A 15,209-nucleotide genomic window follows, 5' to 3' on the forward strand; every position below is an offset into this window, starting at 1 on the left:
ATGGGAGTGGGGACAGGATCACGTTTCTCAACCCATCCGGGGCCTGGCCCCTTGAAACAAGGTGCCTGGCGGCAGACGGGAGGCTTTCCCGGGAACTTGAACCATACTTTTCGAGACTTTTAGAAAAAAAGACAGACGCCGGGGATCCCCCACCCCGTCCCCATCCCCTCCCCCACACTTGGCCAGGGCTCCCTCTCCAGACCGCCTTTGTGACATCACGTGACCAATAAAGAAGACTGCGACTTAAGTGGCTGTTTGCCCCACTACCGAGATTCTAGAACCTGGCGGACAGTATTTACTGGGCATCCCCGCTCTGGTCCAAGGCATCTGTGCCCTGAGAGTTCAGTGATACGGTCTCGGGTGGAGAATGCTCCCAATCTAGACTGGCCCCGTGGCTAGTCAGAGTAGCGACGAGTTGTGTACAGTCACGCTGGGCCCATCGGCTGACGCAGAGCCAGCAACGTGGGTCCCCTCTCGTGCGTCCCCGGATCCAAATGTGGACTCAAGGGAGAGTTCGGAGAAGCAGGGTGACCAAGCCGAGAGCCCAGATCCTGGCTCCCAAGACAACCCACCACCACAGGGCCCAAACAACGGTGTGGCCAACGAGAGTATTCTTGAGCTCTCCTTCCCAAGAAAGCTCTGGAGGATGGTGGAGGATCCCGCCTTCACCTCTGCGCGCTGGAACGACGAGGGAGACACGGTGATCATCGGGCAAGACCTCTTCCGCAGGGAGGTTCTTCGCCGCAGAGGCGCAGACAGGATTTTCAACAGGGACAGCTTGAAGACTTTCATCCGCAAACTGAACCTGTACGGGCTCAGCAAAATACGCATGACCAGCCGCCCTCCAGGGAAGAAGAGGCTGATGGTAAAGTAGGAAGCCCTTCCGTTGCCCATGTTCTCTTGTTATTCGAACACATTCCGGGGAGGCCAGATGGGCCGCGTGCTGAACGGGTTTCATTTCCGAGAATAACTTACTTCACGTGAGAAGGTAGTTAAGGAAAGATGAGAAGGTAGAGCCCGTGGCATTCAGCCACAGCCCCTTAGAGAGAACCTGCAGGTGTGCCTACAGACCCTCTCGAGAGGCCACGAGATGTCAGGTAGCCACAGTAACTCCTCGACCGAGGCTCGCCTCGGGGAGCTCTAGGGAGCGCACACTCTAGGGCGGAATAACCTGCCAGGAACTTAAAGAGACCTTTTCTCCATAGTCAGATAAGACCATTATGATGGACCAGGGTGGGGGTGGGGGGCGGCGTGGGGCGGGGGTGGGAAGGAATGGGTATTTTCTCCCAGAATGGCTAAAGTGATTCGTTTCATTTCCGATCTACCGCAACTCCAACTTTCAGCGAGACAAGCCTCTGCTCATCGAGAACACTGAGAGAAAAGGTGACCTGGGAGCAACTGCTCAGCCCGGGACCAGAGCAACAGCCCTAAAGAGAAGGAAGCCAGTGGCTGCTACCAGAAGCTCCCCACGAATCCATTCCAACGACTCCACCACCCAGAAGAAAGCCCCAAGTGCTCAGGGGCCCAGCGGTACCCAGTCTTCGCTGTTCTCTAGCATGTGCTCTACGAGCGGTGGGGCGGGACGGGCCAGGGAAAACCATCCCCCCAGTGAGCAGGGAGGCCCGAGTGGGGAGGGCACTCCCTGGAATGTCACTTCTGTGCCCCCGGCTACCGCCGGAAGGGACGACGCCAGGGAGCTGCCCGCCAGCCCCACGGTTTACCCGGCTTATGGCTCGGAGATGCCTGTGGACAACGGCTGTTCCTCCCTCCTGCCGGCGGCCCTTTCTGCCTTGTCCCCGAACGAGGTCCCTGAGGTGGATGAGGAGCAGGAGGGCTCCTCAGATTGCAGGTGGGCTCTCCGAGAACAGTTCAAGGACAACTGCGATCCCTGAGCTCGCAGGCCCCTGGGAACACACGAAAAGCCCCATCTCATAACCAAGAATCTGTTTTTGTCTCTAATAAAGAAAAGCCAAAGTCCACAGGAGTAAATAAAGAATCGAACGAGAATTGCGAGTCTTGTGTCCTTTCTAACTGTCTGTCCTATTCACACATCTCAGTGGACGGGCCCGACGAGGCTGGAAACCCCCCCCCCCCCGGCAGGCTTTGGCCCCCGCCGTCCCCTTTCATTTGAAGCAGCAGCATTTCCCACGCTCAGCCACGGACGTGGCTAGGGAGCGCTGAGGCCGGCCCAGGACAGGCTGGCCCCTGGGCCTTGCCTGCCAGTCAGGAGGCAGCACAGCCTGGCTCCTGACCTCAGGGGTGTCACCTTCCACTAGTCATGCATCCTGAAGCAGAAGGGGCTTCCTCCTGGGTCCCCCTATGATGCCAGAAGTTTCTGACCCGCAGCTGAGCATGTGTCCAGCCCACCATCCAGGGGCCTCCCAAAGAGGCCCGCCGGAAAGGAGGGCCACCCCACCCACCAAGGGAGGCGTGCACACTGCCGTCTGCCTCAGAAGAGACGGGCCGTTCCAGCCGACACCTGGGGGGAAGCCCAGCACCCTCAGAGGTAACAACCCCTAGAAAGCTTGCTAACAAATGACCCCAAACCCCACAGAGAAGTAAGAGATTTCCACAAAGTGAGCGCCAGCCCTTCTCACTTGGCCGTCAGAGCTGTGTCTAGGAGCCTGTCTTCGGACGTGAAGTGGCCGGGCAGCACGTCTAACACACACGCTTCGTGAGCCAAGGGACACTTTACAACAGGGCCAGGGTCACCTGCAAGGACAGACCGCGCCCTGTTTCTGGGCCTGCGGTCCTCTCCCGCGTGCACGAGGCCCGCCACCGGCCTTCCCCCATTGTTCGTTCCCCAGACGCGGTCCAAACATCTGGGAGTTCTGACCAGGACAAAGAGGGGAAAACGCTAACCGGTCCTCTCAAAACACATTTCTCTCAACCACCCAGAATCAGTAGGGCCAAAACGAGCGGCACTGCCATCTTTTCCTAAAGGTCAAAGTCCTCGAGACTCTGTCGCTGAGCCCAGAGCGGCATCGCACGAGGAGAGTCCCAAGCCCTGTCCCTGCACCAGGTGGGCACGTCTGCTTCCGTGAACGGCACGGAGCGGGCAGCGCTCCCCAGGGCAGGGCCGATTCAGACCGAACCAGACGTGCACGTCCAGGGCGTGAAGGCGAGTGGACGGTGGCACGATGAGCTGCTCTCTCGGTCACCTTCCTCTCGAGAGCCCAGTCTGGTCAGGCCTCCTGCCCAAAGGGGATCAGGTGCTCGGGGATGTCCACCTGGAAGACGTCCTTCCCGCCTCTCCTGGGGACAGGCTGCAGCAGCCAGCGGGGGTTGGCAAGCGCAGTCAGGTACTTCTGCCGCAGGTTGGGCAGCAGGGCTTGATTCTCCAGCTCCGCAGCCTCGTTGGGACCTAAGTTTTCTGGGCACAGCAAAGTGTCCCCAATGTCAACCAGCCCTGTGCACAAAGACAGAAGCACACAGATGGAGAACAAGGTGATTCAAAGTCACGACCGCTAGAGACTAAGACCACATCGTCGAGGGGACCCGGGGTGAACTGGGTACCTCTGGCTGAGCATTTCCCACCTGCCAACCTCGGTTCAGGGAATTCGGGGCGAGGCCGAGGGAGGGAGGGAGAGCAATGAAAAGGAGAGGCCTGGTGCTCCACGACCCCACCAAGGCCCAGGCTGCTCCCAGCCCGACCGCTGCAGGCAGCAGGTACAGGTCAGGAGGGCCCCGGCCGCCGCTGCGGGGAGCCTACGGGCAATCAGGTCCCTGAGCGACTCACCGGGGGCCAGTGATTGATGCGGGACCTCCACCCCCACCCTGGGGGGGTTTAGGGGACTTCCTCAGGATGCCGCGGGCAGCGGGGGTGAGGCAGGCGCGTGAAGCCGGGCGGGCAGCCCGAGTCCCCAGGTCCCCCTCACACGCAGCTCTGGCTGCCGTGCTGCCTCCCGCGGGCTCTGCCACGGCGCGCACACACACGCGTGTACACGTGCGCGCGCACACGTACACACACGGAGACGAGCACCACGGGCAGAGCCGTACCCGCCTCTGCCTCGCAGAGCACAAAGGGGGACTGAGGCCCAGAGTAGCGGGGAGGGGACCTGGGCCCGCCGACCCCCAGCCCAGGGACCTTCCCGGCCCCTCCGAAGGCGAGGTGCCTCAGGAAAACTAACCCTAACCCCACATCGACCGGTTCAAAGGAAAACGAGATGCCAAAGCCCCGGGTGAGACCCTGGGGGGCAGCCCCGGGAGGCGATCGTCACTTGCCGGCTATCACTCCGCGGCCGAACTTCTCCCCGTCCCGCAGCAAGGCCTGGATCTGCGCGGGGCTCATCCCCAGCCTCTCGGCCAGCAGCTCCCTCCAGGCCGCGTCCTCCCAGTCCCTGCGCGCGATGTGGACGGCCAGGGTGCGGTGCCGGTGGCCGCTCAGCACGGGCCGCCACCGCGTCTCCAGCGTCTTCACCCCATTTAAGACGAAACCCGCATGAGGCTGCCGGAAGGACAGGCAGCCGAACTTCATCTCCCAGAGCTCCCAGGGCCTCACGCGGCTGCGGAAACACAGAACCGTAACGGTCAAGGAGCCTGGCGTGCCGGCCTCCGAGCTCATGACCCGTGGGCCTGACCTCAGCCCCGGGGGCCCCCCGGGCGCCAGCCCCTTCCATCCGTCTCCGTGCCGTCAGCTGACAGGGGGTGCCGACCGGGGGGAATCTGTCCATCAGATGGAGTCCGCGGGGAGCTCACAAGGGAGGCCCGGACGGCGAGAGAGAGGCGTGTGGGCAATTCCACGACAGAGGGCACTGGGCCCCGGGCGGCGGAGAGGAGGCAGGGAGGGCCCCTTGGCTTCACAGCCCAGTGGCCGGGCTCTGGCCCTCTCCCGGCTCAGACGGGGACAGTCCTGGGCCTGGCTTCTCCCCTGCCCCCGGCCCCGCAGCTCCCTGGCCCTGCCACTGCCCATGCTCTGCAGATCCCCCATCTTACCCCAGGGCTGCTGAGTGCAAATCCTTGGCAACCAACCTTGGCTCGGCCCTGGGGATGCCCTGGCTGTCACATGGCCCTGCCAGGTGTCTCTTCCCCGCGCCTTGGGAGCCACCCTCCTCCCACCCCTTCCTGCACCACTGCTTCCACCCCGGCCCGGAGCCCGAGAAAGGATACGTGACGGCAGGAACTACTGGCACTGGTGCACGCTCCGTCTCCACGCCGGGACCTGGGACGGGCACCATCCAGGGAACATAGATTTCAATCCTCAAATAACCCTGGAGGTTACCGTCACCCCGCTCTGCAGCTGAGGAGGCGCCGAGGGATAGAGAGACAGCGGGTGGTTCCAGGGGACCTGACTCCACGCACCCCCGTCCTCGCCTGCTTTCCTTGTACCTGGGGGTGGGGGGGCGGGGGGAGGGTCCCTGCTCACTGAGGACAGAGGAGCAGGGGAGCCGCGGGCCTGAAAGTCAGCCAGGTCACGGCACCGCACGGAGCCTCCACTTCCACGTGGCTGTGAGGACGGGGGGCAAGGCCGCAAAGGCAGCCAGCCCAGGACCTTCCAGGGCTTTCCTTCCCCGAGCAGAGCGGAGCCACGTTTCTCTCCAGGGCCCATGAGGCCCCACATGATCTGGCTCCTCCCCTTGGCTGCCTGCTCTCCTCGCCCCTGGATTCACCCCCTGCAGCCATGAAGGCCTTCCTTCCATCCCTGGAACGTTCCGCGTGTGCTCCTACCTCAGAAGCCTTTGGAGGGTGTTAGGGGTCACACCGTGCCCCTGAAATTCACGTGCTGGAATCTCAACCCCAAGTACCTCAGAGCGTGAGCCTACCTACAAAGGAAAGGTCTTCACACAGGTGATCAAGGTCAGATGAGCTCATTAGGGTCGACCCTTCTCTAACAGGACTGATGTCCCCATAAAATGGGGCCAGTTAGAGACAGACCGGCACACAGGAGAGCCAGCAAAGCCCCGGGAGTGAGGGGGGGCGGGATGGGACAGATTCCCTCCACAGCCCTCACGAGAGCCACCATCAGCCGCACCTAGATCTCGGGCTTCTGGCCTCCAGAACCACAAGGCAATACATTCTGTAGTTTAAGCCACCCAGACTGTGGGACTCTGACACGACTGCCCGGGGCAGGCGATCACAGAGGGTCAGCCCTGTCCTGGACACCTCTCCACGCGGGGGTGGGGGATGACTTCTCCGCTCACGAAACCTCGGGAACACTGCTTCACGTCTGTACGTCTTCATCTGTCCTATTTGCACCGCCCACACGGTACCCCGTCGTCGGCTGCCCCACAGGTTACTGACTCTTCCCCCTGCCGAGGGGGACTCACAGACTGCTTGGCGCTTTCTGCCCCTCTAGACACTCAACACGACCACACACTCGCTAACTGAAGCCCCGGGTCGGAGGAGGCCCGCGTCACATGGCACACAGCCCGAGACGCTGACACACGCCGGCAAACGGCCTTCCGCAAAGGCTCCCCCGTGTACACTCTGCCAGCCACGGGCGAGGCTGCCGTGCCCTCACGCACTGGCGGGCCCCCGAGCACCATCATCCCGCTTAACCTCTGCCAACCCGATGGGTGACAAAGGGTCGCCCTCCTCACTGCGTTCGGGTTAGTTACGAGGGAGGCTGGCCAGTCCCTGGGGCCTGGCCGTTTCTCTGGCTCCTACTGGGGTGTGTGACCGGACCCCAGGCTTGCCCGCGGTTTCCGCCACTCAGCTTCTCAGCCAGCCCCTTCCTCACGGGCGCCACCAGATCACAACCATGGGGCCCGAGCCGTGCGGGCGGAATCCCTGGGGAGAATTCCTCGGGAAGAAGGGGGCTGAGTGCCCTCCTACCTCTCGACGCAGAGGGTGCCTGCTTGGCGGCCAGAGGAGAAAACACTCTTCCACTTGTCTCGGCGTCTTCACCTGCACGAGGACCAGGGGGACAAGGAGAAAAGTCATCAGCCACACAGCAATGCTGGCCAAGGAACCACAACGGTCTTCTCCTCGGCAGGGACCGGAGACCACCAGGACCCAGGAGGGCCCAAACGATGAGAAGCACACGTGCCGGCTCCCTCAGGGTTGGTTCTGCTCATCAAGGCAACGACCCTGTCCCCGCCCGGCTGGGCCGGGGACCCCACGATGCCTCAGCCCGCAGCACAGAAGCCCATCCCACAGGAGTGACGGTGATCTTACAGCCCAGCAGCTCCCGCATCCAACAGGGGAAAACGACACCTCCCCTCACACTGCCACGTGGGAAGGATCTGGGGAGCCCCACAGTCCTTGCCCCTCAATGGACTCCTGGGTGGGCCGCAGCGGGAGGGGAGCCGCGGACAAGCAGCTGAGCCCCGCAGGGCAGGGAGGCGGGTGGGGGGTGCCCGCGGGAGGCGGGAGGGCAGGACTGCGGGCGGCGGGTGCGTGTGGACCAGCGCGCATCGCGGGACACACACGTGGAAGGATGGCGGGCGGGGACGGTGGCGGTGGAGGGGACAGGAAGCTGCGGCCTTGGCCGCCCCGCGCGCGCGCGCGCTCCCCGACGCAGAGCCCGGGAAACTCCCGCCCGGAGGTACCGTCCGCGAGCGCGGCGGGTCCTGGCTCCTTGCGGGCGGGGCGAGTCGCGGGCGCACTGGGACGGCCCGGCTGTGGCCACCGGGTAGGACGGTCATCCGCCTCGGGAAACCGGGACCGGTGACACGTGGCCGCGTCCACAAGCGCTGACGCCCCTTATTTCCGGGGTGAACGCATGTACGTACACACGTACGCACGCACGTACGCAGGCACGCAGGTACGTAGACACGCACTTACGAACAATCGCGCATTAGACGCAGGCCCCGGCCGCTAGGAGACAGAGTAGGAGCCGCCAGGCCGTGCGGCGGCGCGCGGAAGGCCGGGCCGCTCGGAGGCTCGAGACCGGCGGCGTGGAGCGGCACCCGGAGGAGGACCAGGAAGTGGGCGGGGGAGCGGGTCGGAAGAGAAGGGGCGGGGCTGTGGCGAATAGCTGGGGAGGAGCTGGGGGAGGGGCAGGGCGCAGGTGGGAGGAACTGGGGGAGGAGTATCTGGGGCTGACGTGTGGGAAAGAGCTGGGTGAGGAGGAGCTTCTGGAGGAGGAGGCAGAGCTGGGGAGGAGTGGGGCGGAGCTGGGGAAAAGCCGGGCAGGTGCGGGGCGGGGGCGGAGCTGACAGGGATGGAGCTTGGGCCCCTGGGAACCCATGGAGGGTGGGCGAGGCCAGCTCAGTGGAGGAGGCCAGGCGGTGCCCTTTTGAGTCCCTTACCTTAGGCGTCCAGTCCGCGCCGCAACAGTCGGCAAGGGTCAAAGTGGCAGCGACCCAGGGTCCTTAGCGACCGAATCCGAGCCTCAGAATGGACCCCAGGGGACAGGGAGCCGGGGGGGGGGGGGGGGGGGGGAGGGGGGCGGGGGGGAGGGCAGGGGGACGGGGGAGGAAGGGGAGGGGGAGGGAGGGGGAGGGCAGGGGGACGGGGGAGGGAGGGGAGGAGGAGGGAGGGGGAGGGGGAGAGGGCGGGGCCTCTGGGCTGAGTCTCGCACCTCTGGGCTGAATGCCCAGGCCAGCTCCCCTCCAAGCCACCCTGGGACTGCTGCTGGCCGAGTCCTGAGGGACAGTCTTTATCTGGCCTTTTCTGAGGTGAGAAGAAAATTTCTCACTCGGCTTCCTGTTGCCCCTGGGACCTGGCATGTCCCAAGCAAAGCCAACTTCCCCTTCAGAGCTGTTTCCTGTCCTCTTCCTCCCAGTGGTGGTGGGGGGGCGGGGCCTCAGCCCACTCAGTGTCTCCCACCTGGCTCTGCTCCTCCTCGCGTTCCTTACCGCCGCCCTCCCTCCCATTTCCTTGGTGATCAAGTCCTGTGTCCCTGCCTCCCAAGTGCCTGATCAGAATAAATGCTCCTCTTTCTGTCCCCACTGCTACTGGCTGACTTCAGGCCTCATGACCTAGGGCCGGTGCTGTCACCTGAGTCTCCCCACCGGCCGGGACGCCTCCTGTCGCTCCTCCTCCAGTGGGTGCCCCACAGGCCATCGGTTCCGTGTCACACCGCACATCTGTCCTTGTCAACCCCGGACTGAAAACCCTGCCGAGCCCTCTCCTGTTTAAGCCCCAACACCTCCTTGGTGCCCTGGGAGGGCCTTCGAGTGGCCCCGGCTCTCCGTCCTTGTCGCCCAACACCCTGGGTGCCTGTGCTGTCCCTGCACGCTGCGGGCACGCACTCTGCGGGCCTCTACACTTTGGCACGTGCGGTTCCCGCTCCTGGACCCCTGGTTCCTCTTGTGCTGGCAAGCTCCTGTCCTCCTTCCGGGCACAACTGTAACGTCCCCTTCTCCGCCCGCCGCGAGCGTCTGGGGTTCTGGCAGCGCCCTGTACCTTCCTGCTGCCTTCCTTCGCTGGGCTCTTCTTCCCGGGCTGGAGCTGCTCTCCAGGAGTCCTGGGAAGACAAGGACAGGGTCTTACTCGTTCCTGTAAGCCAGGCGCCTGACACAGCTGCTGCCGAGGGAACGTTGGCTCAACGGAGCACTGCTTTCTCTTCCAGCGAGCTGGCCTCCCCTCTCCTTGCAGAAGCCCGAGGGAACAGGAGTGCCGGCCCCGAGGTGAGGAGCGGAGGGTGCCTTCGTGGATTCGGGGCCTCGGGGCTGCGGGGGACCTGAGCGATCAGCAGCTCCAAGTCCCTCCATGCCGGTGTCCCCTCCTCGGCTCCTCGCCCCAAGAGTGGTTACCAGCTGCGTCCAGACACCCCGGAGCGTCGTCGTCGTGCTTTCAGATCATGAGGGAGGGTCCCGTGAGTGGTGGGTGTGGGCTGCTGGTGTTCCTCCCGAACCCCGTTTTTGAAGAACTAGAAGTTGCCCAGCGAGCTAGAGGCGCGTGATAGGTGGCTGCCGGTTGGGGGACAGCTGTGACGGCGCTACGTAAGGACTCCCTTCTCTGACCCTCCCGTGTGTGCTGAGAGGCGGGGAGCCCCAGGTCCCCGGGGCGGGGAGGGAGGTCCGGGGTAGTGGCTGCCAGGCCTGTTCACTGCCGGATGGGCGGGCCCAGGAGGAATGGCCTGGCCGTGTTGCAGGTGGGCGTGGGGTGGTGTTTGGCTGCCCCCGTGAGAGGGGCCCCTTTGCAACTCAGCCTTGATCTTCAGTACAAGTAAGTCAGCGCCGAGCCTTAAAACCATCTGATTTCTGACTTCCCAGTGACGTTTTCTCCACCTGCCGCTTCCCACCCCCTGCAGGAACAACGTCCTGGCAGGAACGGGCCTGCTCTCCTTTCCCTCTGCTCATCTGGGTGTCAGCCTTGGCCTCCAGCCTGGCCGCTCCCGCCTTCCGCGGCTCGGGGCTCCTGCTCCCTCCCAGCCCCTGTGACTGCACCCCACGTCCCAGGAGTGAGTCTCCTCCTCAAGCTCTGCTTCCTCCCCAGACGCGCTTCTGTCCCCGCGAGGCACCCCATCTTCCTTTCAGGAAGCCCTTGTCGTTGGCGCCACTGCTCTTTGGGGGACGGTGCCCCCAGGACATCGCCCCCTTTCGGAGCCCAGGGCACCTGGTCTGAGTCCACTTCCCTTTCTGGCCCCCTGCCCGTGGCCCCAGCAGACCTCACTGGCCCTGCGACCCATCTGGGCACTCGCCTTTGCGGCTGCGTCCCCTTCTCGTCCCCGGTGGCCTGGGCCCCTCCAGCCCCCCACCCCAACTGCATCTTTGAGGCCCGGAGAGGGTTCCAGGTTGCTCCTGCCGCACGTTTTGGGGCGCCACCGGTGTGGGACGGGCTCGACCCAAAGTCTCAGTTTCCCTAGTGTCCTCCTTGGTAGGGCTGGTTTCCTCTCTGAAGCGCCTTTTGCCCATCTTTCCGCTGAGCTGCGTGTCCTTTTTGTGCCGAGCTGTGGGAGCTCCTTTCGGGGTCCGGGTACTAATCCCGCCCTGGTTGTTTGTGTTTCAGATGCCTCCTCCTGCCCCTTGGGGGCTGGTTTCCTCCTCTCTTTGAAGGCCAGCTTTGGACTCCGCATTCGCCTACGCCCTCTCCGACCTGTGGAAGTGCCCCAAACGTCAGGGCGTGTCCCGCCGGCCCTCCCGCTGGAGGCTGCCGTCCACTCCCAGGCCCGCCCCCTGGGGCTAGTGGTCCCCGAGGAGACGGTGCCCTGGCGTCCAGCGCTCTGCCCGTGAGAAAGGGCTCCTTCTTGACTGGGTAAGTCACTCGGTCACCGCCTGGCTTTAGTTCCATGCCCTGGACTCATGCAGGACAAGCCCCGGGGCAGCCGTGCAGCTGCAGGAAGACGGCCGGCGGCCTTGTTTTCTCTGCCCCAGCTCCCGGTTTACCTCCTGCCGCCCCACATCTGGCCTGTTTCTAAGACGTGCTCCCCTGCCCCCGCCTTCCCCTCTGTCCCCTGGGCAGCTCCTGTTGGCCGTGCCCCTCTCCACACGGCCCAGATCGAGGGGTCCAGCCTGAGAACCGCGGGTATTTCTGACTCTGTCTTAGTGACTGGCGCTGCAGGACCTCGGGAAGCAGCTGCACACAGGGGACCCGCAGACGTGAGCAGCCACTTTGCCGCCACTGCTCGGGGTGGTGCCTGCGCAGGGAGCGTGGCACAGCACAGGGGGACTTCTGTGCGCTTCTGGCGATGCCCCCACTTGCCTTCGCGTTACAGACCGTTACGTCACCTTTGGCTGGGGGCGGGAGACGCTCGGCTCCACGTCTGCGGCACTCCTGAGCCCTCGGGTCTACGTCCTCTTTAGCGTCCTCAGTCTCTGGGCGGATCAGCAACGACCCGGGCCCCAGGCCCCCTCCGCAGCTGGAGGGGGCCTTCCCGACATCAGGCCATGGCCCAGTGAATGGGCCCAGCTTACTTGTTTGAGAGATTCAGGAGTGGGGCCTGGGTGCGGGGGTGGGGGTCTGGAGCGAGTGTTGCCATCCCGTAACCGGGGTTATAGGGCTCGGATGACAGGACTGATGGGCTCTGCGTGTAGGGCCCGTTCAGCCCCCTCTTGAGTATCTGTGTGCTCTCTGTGGCGACTTTACAGAGTGCAGAGAGGATGTGAAGAGTCAGGAGCAAGGGACGCCCATAAGGCATCACCTGGAGGCAAGAAGGTTCACGAGTTCACGAGTGGGGCGTGTCTCCCCTGCTCTTTTTCTGCACGTTTCTCCTTTACTCGCTGGAGTGCGTGCAGGGTTACCATTGGGCCTTACATCTTCTCACTCACGTTAAGTGTTACCCCAGGTTCTGAAGGATTCCTCGGCAGGCATCTCACTAAGCCCTGCACCTGGTTCTGGAGGATAGTGGATCGCAGCCTCTCCCTGCTCAAGACCAACTGACGGATCCTCGGGAACGGCCCTGCGTACCTTGGACCAGTGACAGCCTCTGCTCAGAAACCCCAGCCCAGGGGTCCTCCTGAAGCAGCCGCAGAGACAGAGTTTATCGCGTCTCCCACATCAGGGTCAAGCTGGGCCCGGTGTCCAACAGCCTCCAGCTGTCTGGTTGTCCCGCTTCCCGGTGTTGGGTCTCGCCCAGCGCGGAGCCCGAGGTCCCTTTGGGAGGGGCTGGGGGGGGTCATACGAGTGCCTGCTTGCCGTGGTGCTACAGCGTCCTTCCCCCTGGGGACCCACCACGTCCCTGGTCCGTGGTTCCACGTCTGAGAACTGGCTCAGGGGCAGGACCTGGGCGAGGGATCATGACTTGTTCACTGGGGCGGCTGCCCTCGGCCTCCTGCCGCCCGTCCTTGCTCTTTTGAGTGTCCGTTTTAGACTGTATCTTGGTCGGTTGCCCATCCATCGAGCCCCCGGGAAGCCGTGTTGTACTGACCACCTGCCCCGCTCGGTGGGTCGGGCCTCCTGGTCAGTGGCGGCCATCGTCATAGCCCCTGGTTTCTGGCCGCTCAGTGGCGCCCCACGACCTCTGCTGCTAGTCCCTGGGCGGCGGGGGAGGGCAGGGGGTCATCCCTTTCCTCCCTCACCAGGCCTGGCGCGCCCGGCCTGTGTTGTGAGGTGACTTCGCTCTGCTTGGGGGCCTGGCAGTGGGCTGACCACCTCGCCCCATTTTTCCTGCACGCTGCTGCTTGTAGCGCTTCACGTCCCACAGCAAATTGGGGCGGCTGGCTACCCTGTCTCCTGGGACGGAGGGCACCTGTGGGGAAGGACTCGGGTCATGTTTGCTCCCTCGGGGGTGAGGCGGGGACACCAGCTCTTTAGGGGGAGGGGTGGGCCACTGCCGCAGGCTCAGAAGTTCAGCGACATCTGGGGAGTCCCGGTCTTCTGGGGCTTCCTCCCAGTCTCCCTGGTCCTCGTGTCAAGGGTGCAGGTTTTCCCAAGTGGGCTTCCGATGCTGGCGGGACAGACGTGCCTCGGTTGAACATTCAGCGTCTTTGAGCTTCAGCCACTTCTCTCGAATCCTGGGTTGGACGATTGTCCGCTGCCTGAGATGGGGGCTCCTTTGTAAGGTACCGGGGAGACCCTGGGGCCCCCTTTTTTCTCACTTTGCTCTTCACCCTAAGCTGCTCATCCCCTGTGGTCGGCAAAGCAAAGAAGTCACCTCCCCCTGTGCCCCCCCACGTTCCGCATGCCTGGATCTTCTCACCTGCCAGGAAATTCCTCTCCCCCTGCCAGCCCAGCGAAAGTTCTAGCATGAAAGTTCTAGCAGCTGGGCTGTGGCCTTGTGCCCGGGGCTGTCCGCACACCACCCATCCCCGGGGTGGGGTCCTCATTGCCAGCGGGGCGGGTGATGACAATCCCGTGCCAAGACCCCATGTCATCACCAGCTCCTTGGACCACTCCAGGGCCGGCCGGCTCGGGTTGCGTCCCTCGGGAAGCTGATCCCGGGAGAGAGTTAGTGCCAAAGGCTGGCTGGGGCCTCACACCCACTAAGGGGACAGGGAGCAAGCAGGGTTGGGCAGGGTGTCCCTCCAACCTGCGATGTCGACCCGACAGTTTCTACCAGCCCGTCGGGGAGCTGCAGAGCACGGACGGGCATTAGAGGTCCCCGCAGTGAGCCCCGGCGGTCAGGCCCTCGCAGTGCCTGAGGCCTTGCGATCCACATCGACTGACCGGGAGAACCAGCACCCAGAATTGGTGCCCGAGGGGTGGCTGCGTGCGCACACAGGGCGCCAGCTGCCTTGGCCCGGGCAGCACCTTGCTCTGCCCTGCGGCCGGCCTGGTGGGAGGGGCTTTGGCTTCTTGTGCATCAGACGACCGCTGGGTTGGGCAGGGGACGTGCTTCCAGGGCGTTGGCTAACTGGCCAACTGTTAGCAGCATCGGTGTCAGCGCAGCTTGATGGCAGAGGGCAGATCTGGATGCCAGACATCATAAGGCAAAGCCCGCTTAAGTCCGCAGACGTCCGTCCTGTGAGAGGGTCCTCGACTGTGCAGGGACACGGGTGTCCACTCCCCCTTGTGTTACTCAGGGCTGGTGGGGGAGGGGCATCTTCCAGGCAGACCTGTAAAGCACAGAGTCTGAAACGGGGCAGAAGGAGGGGAACGTGAAGGGCGGGGAACCCCTGACTCAGAGCAAGGGGCTGCGGAGGGCTTCAGAGAGGAGGGCCGTCTGGGCTGCCTCTTGAAGTGAGAAGGGTCTCCTTAGCTGGGAGATGGGGGACGGGACCCCTGGAAGGGCCAGACACATTCAGGGGACTGAGACCAGGTGCTTGTGGAACCAGTTCATGGGAGAGGAGGCTGGGAAACTAGACTGGGTTCGACTCAGAGGCCACCCTAAGGAGTCAGGCCTGTGCCCTGGGTACAGTAGATCAATGCCCTCACTTGCAGTTTTAAAGGCAAACCATTGTTTCTTTCCCTGAGAAGAATTCATCGATTCACTCATTTGCCTCGTCAGTGATCTGACAAACCTTTGTGTGCCTCCCAGGCCAGGCAGCAGTTAGAGAAGAGGGGCACACGGGTGAGTAAGGAGTCGCTCCGTGTGCGGGTGCCTGTCCTTGCCGATCTGTACACGTGCGCCTTTCTCTGCAGGCCGCCTCCTTCTCCCGGCTTGTGATGAGCTTTCCAATTCTTGTTCCTGACTTCAGAAAGAAGATTAGAGAGATGACGGTAGGTCTTTATGTTCTGAGGGTTATTGCTTGGGTGGGGGTGCAGGCATTGGGTCCAGATTCTCCTGGTCTGCACCAGAAGGTTGATTTGTCCCATGTGGCACCCAGAGTTGCCTAGGCTGAGCGGAGTGGCTGCTGCTGATGACCCAGAGAAAGAAGACGTGGTGCGGGTTTGCCCAGAGCAGCTCACCGATGGCCTGAACTGTGGCAGCCTCCAGTGCCAGGAGGAAGTAGCCGTGTGGGCCCCCTGCTTACTGCCTCTGGACCTACTGCATTTGAAGG

At 63.5% G+C, this 15,209-nt stretch overlaps 2 protein-coding genes and 1 pseudogene across 9 annotated transcripts; 2 read left to right on the forward strand and 1 right to left on the reverse strand.

Annotated features, from left to right (window-relative positions):
* Positions 1-1,895, forward strand: LOC309620179 (heat shock transcription factor, X-linked member 3 pseudogene; annotated as a pseudogene). Its single transcript has 3 exons — positions 1-6; positions 383-871; positions 1,311-1,895. The product of its transcript is annotated as a heat shock transcription factor, X-linked member 3 pseudogene (transcript).
* Positions 1,896-2,671: 776 nt separating this feature from the next.
* EOLA2 (endothelium and lymphocyte associated ASCH domain 2) lies at positions 2,672-9,462 on the reverse strand. 7 transcript variants are annotated; one of them, XM_082376156.1, is made up of 6 exons: positions 8,465-9,462; positions 8,193-8,254; positions 6,775-6,846; positions 5,668-5,762; positions 4,225-4,505; positions 2,672-3,409 (listed from the first exon to the last, which is right to left on the reverse strand). In XM_082376156.1, exons 1-6 carry the CDS (start codon positions 8,757-8,759, stop codon positions 3,186-3,188), a joined length of 1,029 nt encoding a protein of 342 aa, XP_082232282.1. In that variant the 5' UTR covers positions 8,760-9,462; the 3' UTR covers positions 2,672-3,185. The 7 variants fall into 7 exon arrangements, with proteins under 7 accessions (XP_082232282.1, XP_082232286.1, XP_082232284.1 ...); XM_082376160.1 differs by lacking the exons at positions 8,193-8,254; positions 8,465-9,462 and adding exons at positions 5,127-5,239; positions 7,726-7,844; XM_082376158.1 differs by lacking the exons at positions 8,193-8,254; positions 8,465-9,462 and adding exons at positions 5,110-5,239; positions 7,726-7,844.
* LOC309620107 (uncharacterized protein) lies at positions 7,749-14,779 on the forward strand. Its single transcript, XM_082376203.1, has 7 exons — positions 7,749-7,868; positions 9,458-9,710; positions 10,142-10,291; positions 10,840-11,085; positions 11,377-11,429; positions 11,919-13,331; positions 14,141-14,779. The coding sequence occupies exons 2-4, from the start codon at positions 9,689-9,691 to the stop codon at positions 11,061-11,063; spliced, it is 396 nt and encodes a 131-aa protein (XP_082232329.1). The 5' UTR covers positions 7,749-7,868; positions 9,458-9,688; the 3' UTR covers positions 11,064-11,085; positions 11,377-11,429; positions 11,919-13,331; positions 14,141-14,779.
* Positions 14,780-15,209: the final 430 nt, after the last annotated feature.

The sequence above is a fragment of the Balaenoptera borealis genome (assembly GCF_965194805.1).
Source record: "Balaenoptera borealis genome assembly, chromosome: X".
NCBI lineage: Eukaryota > Metazoa > Chordata > Mammalia > Artiodactyla > Balaenopteridae > Balaenoptera > Balaenoptera borealis.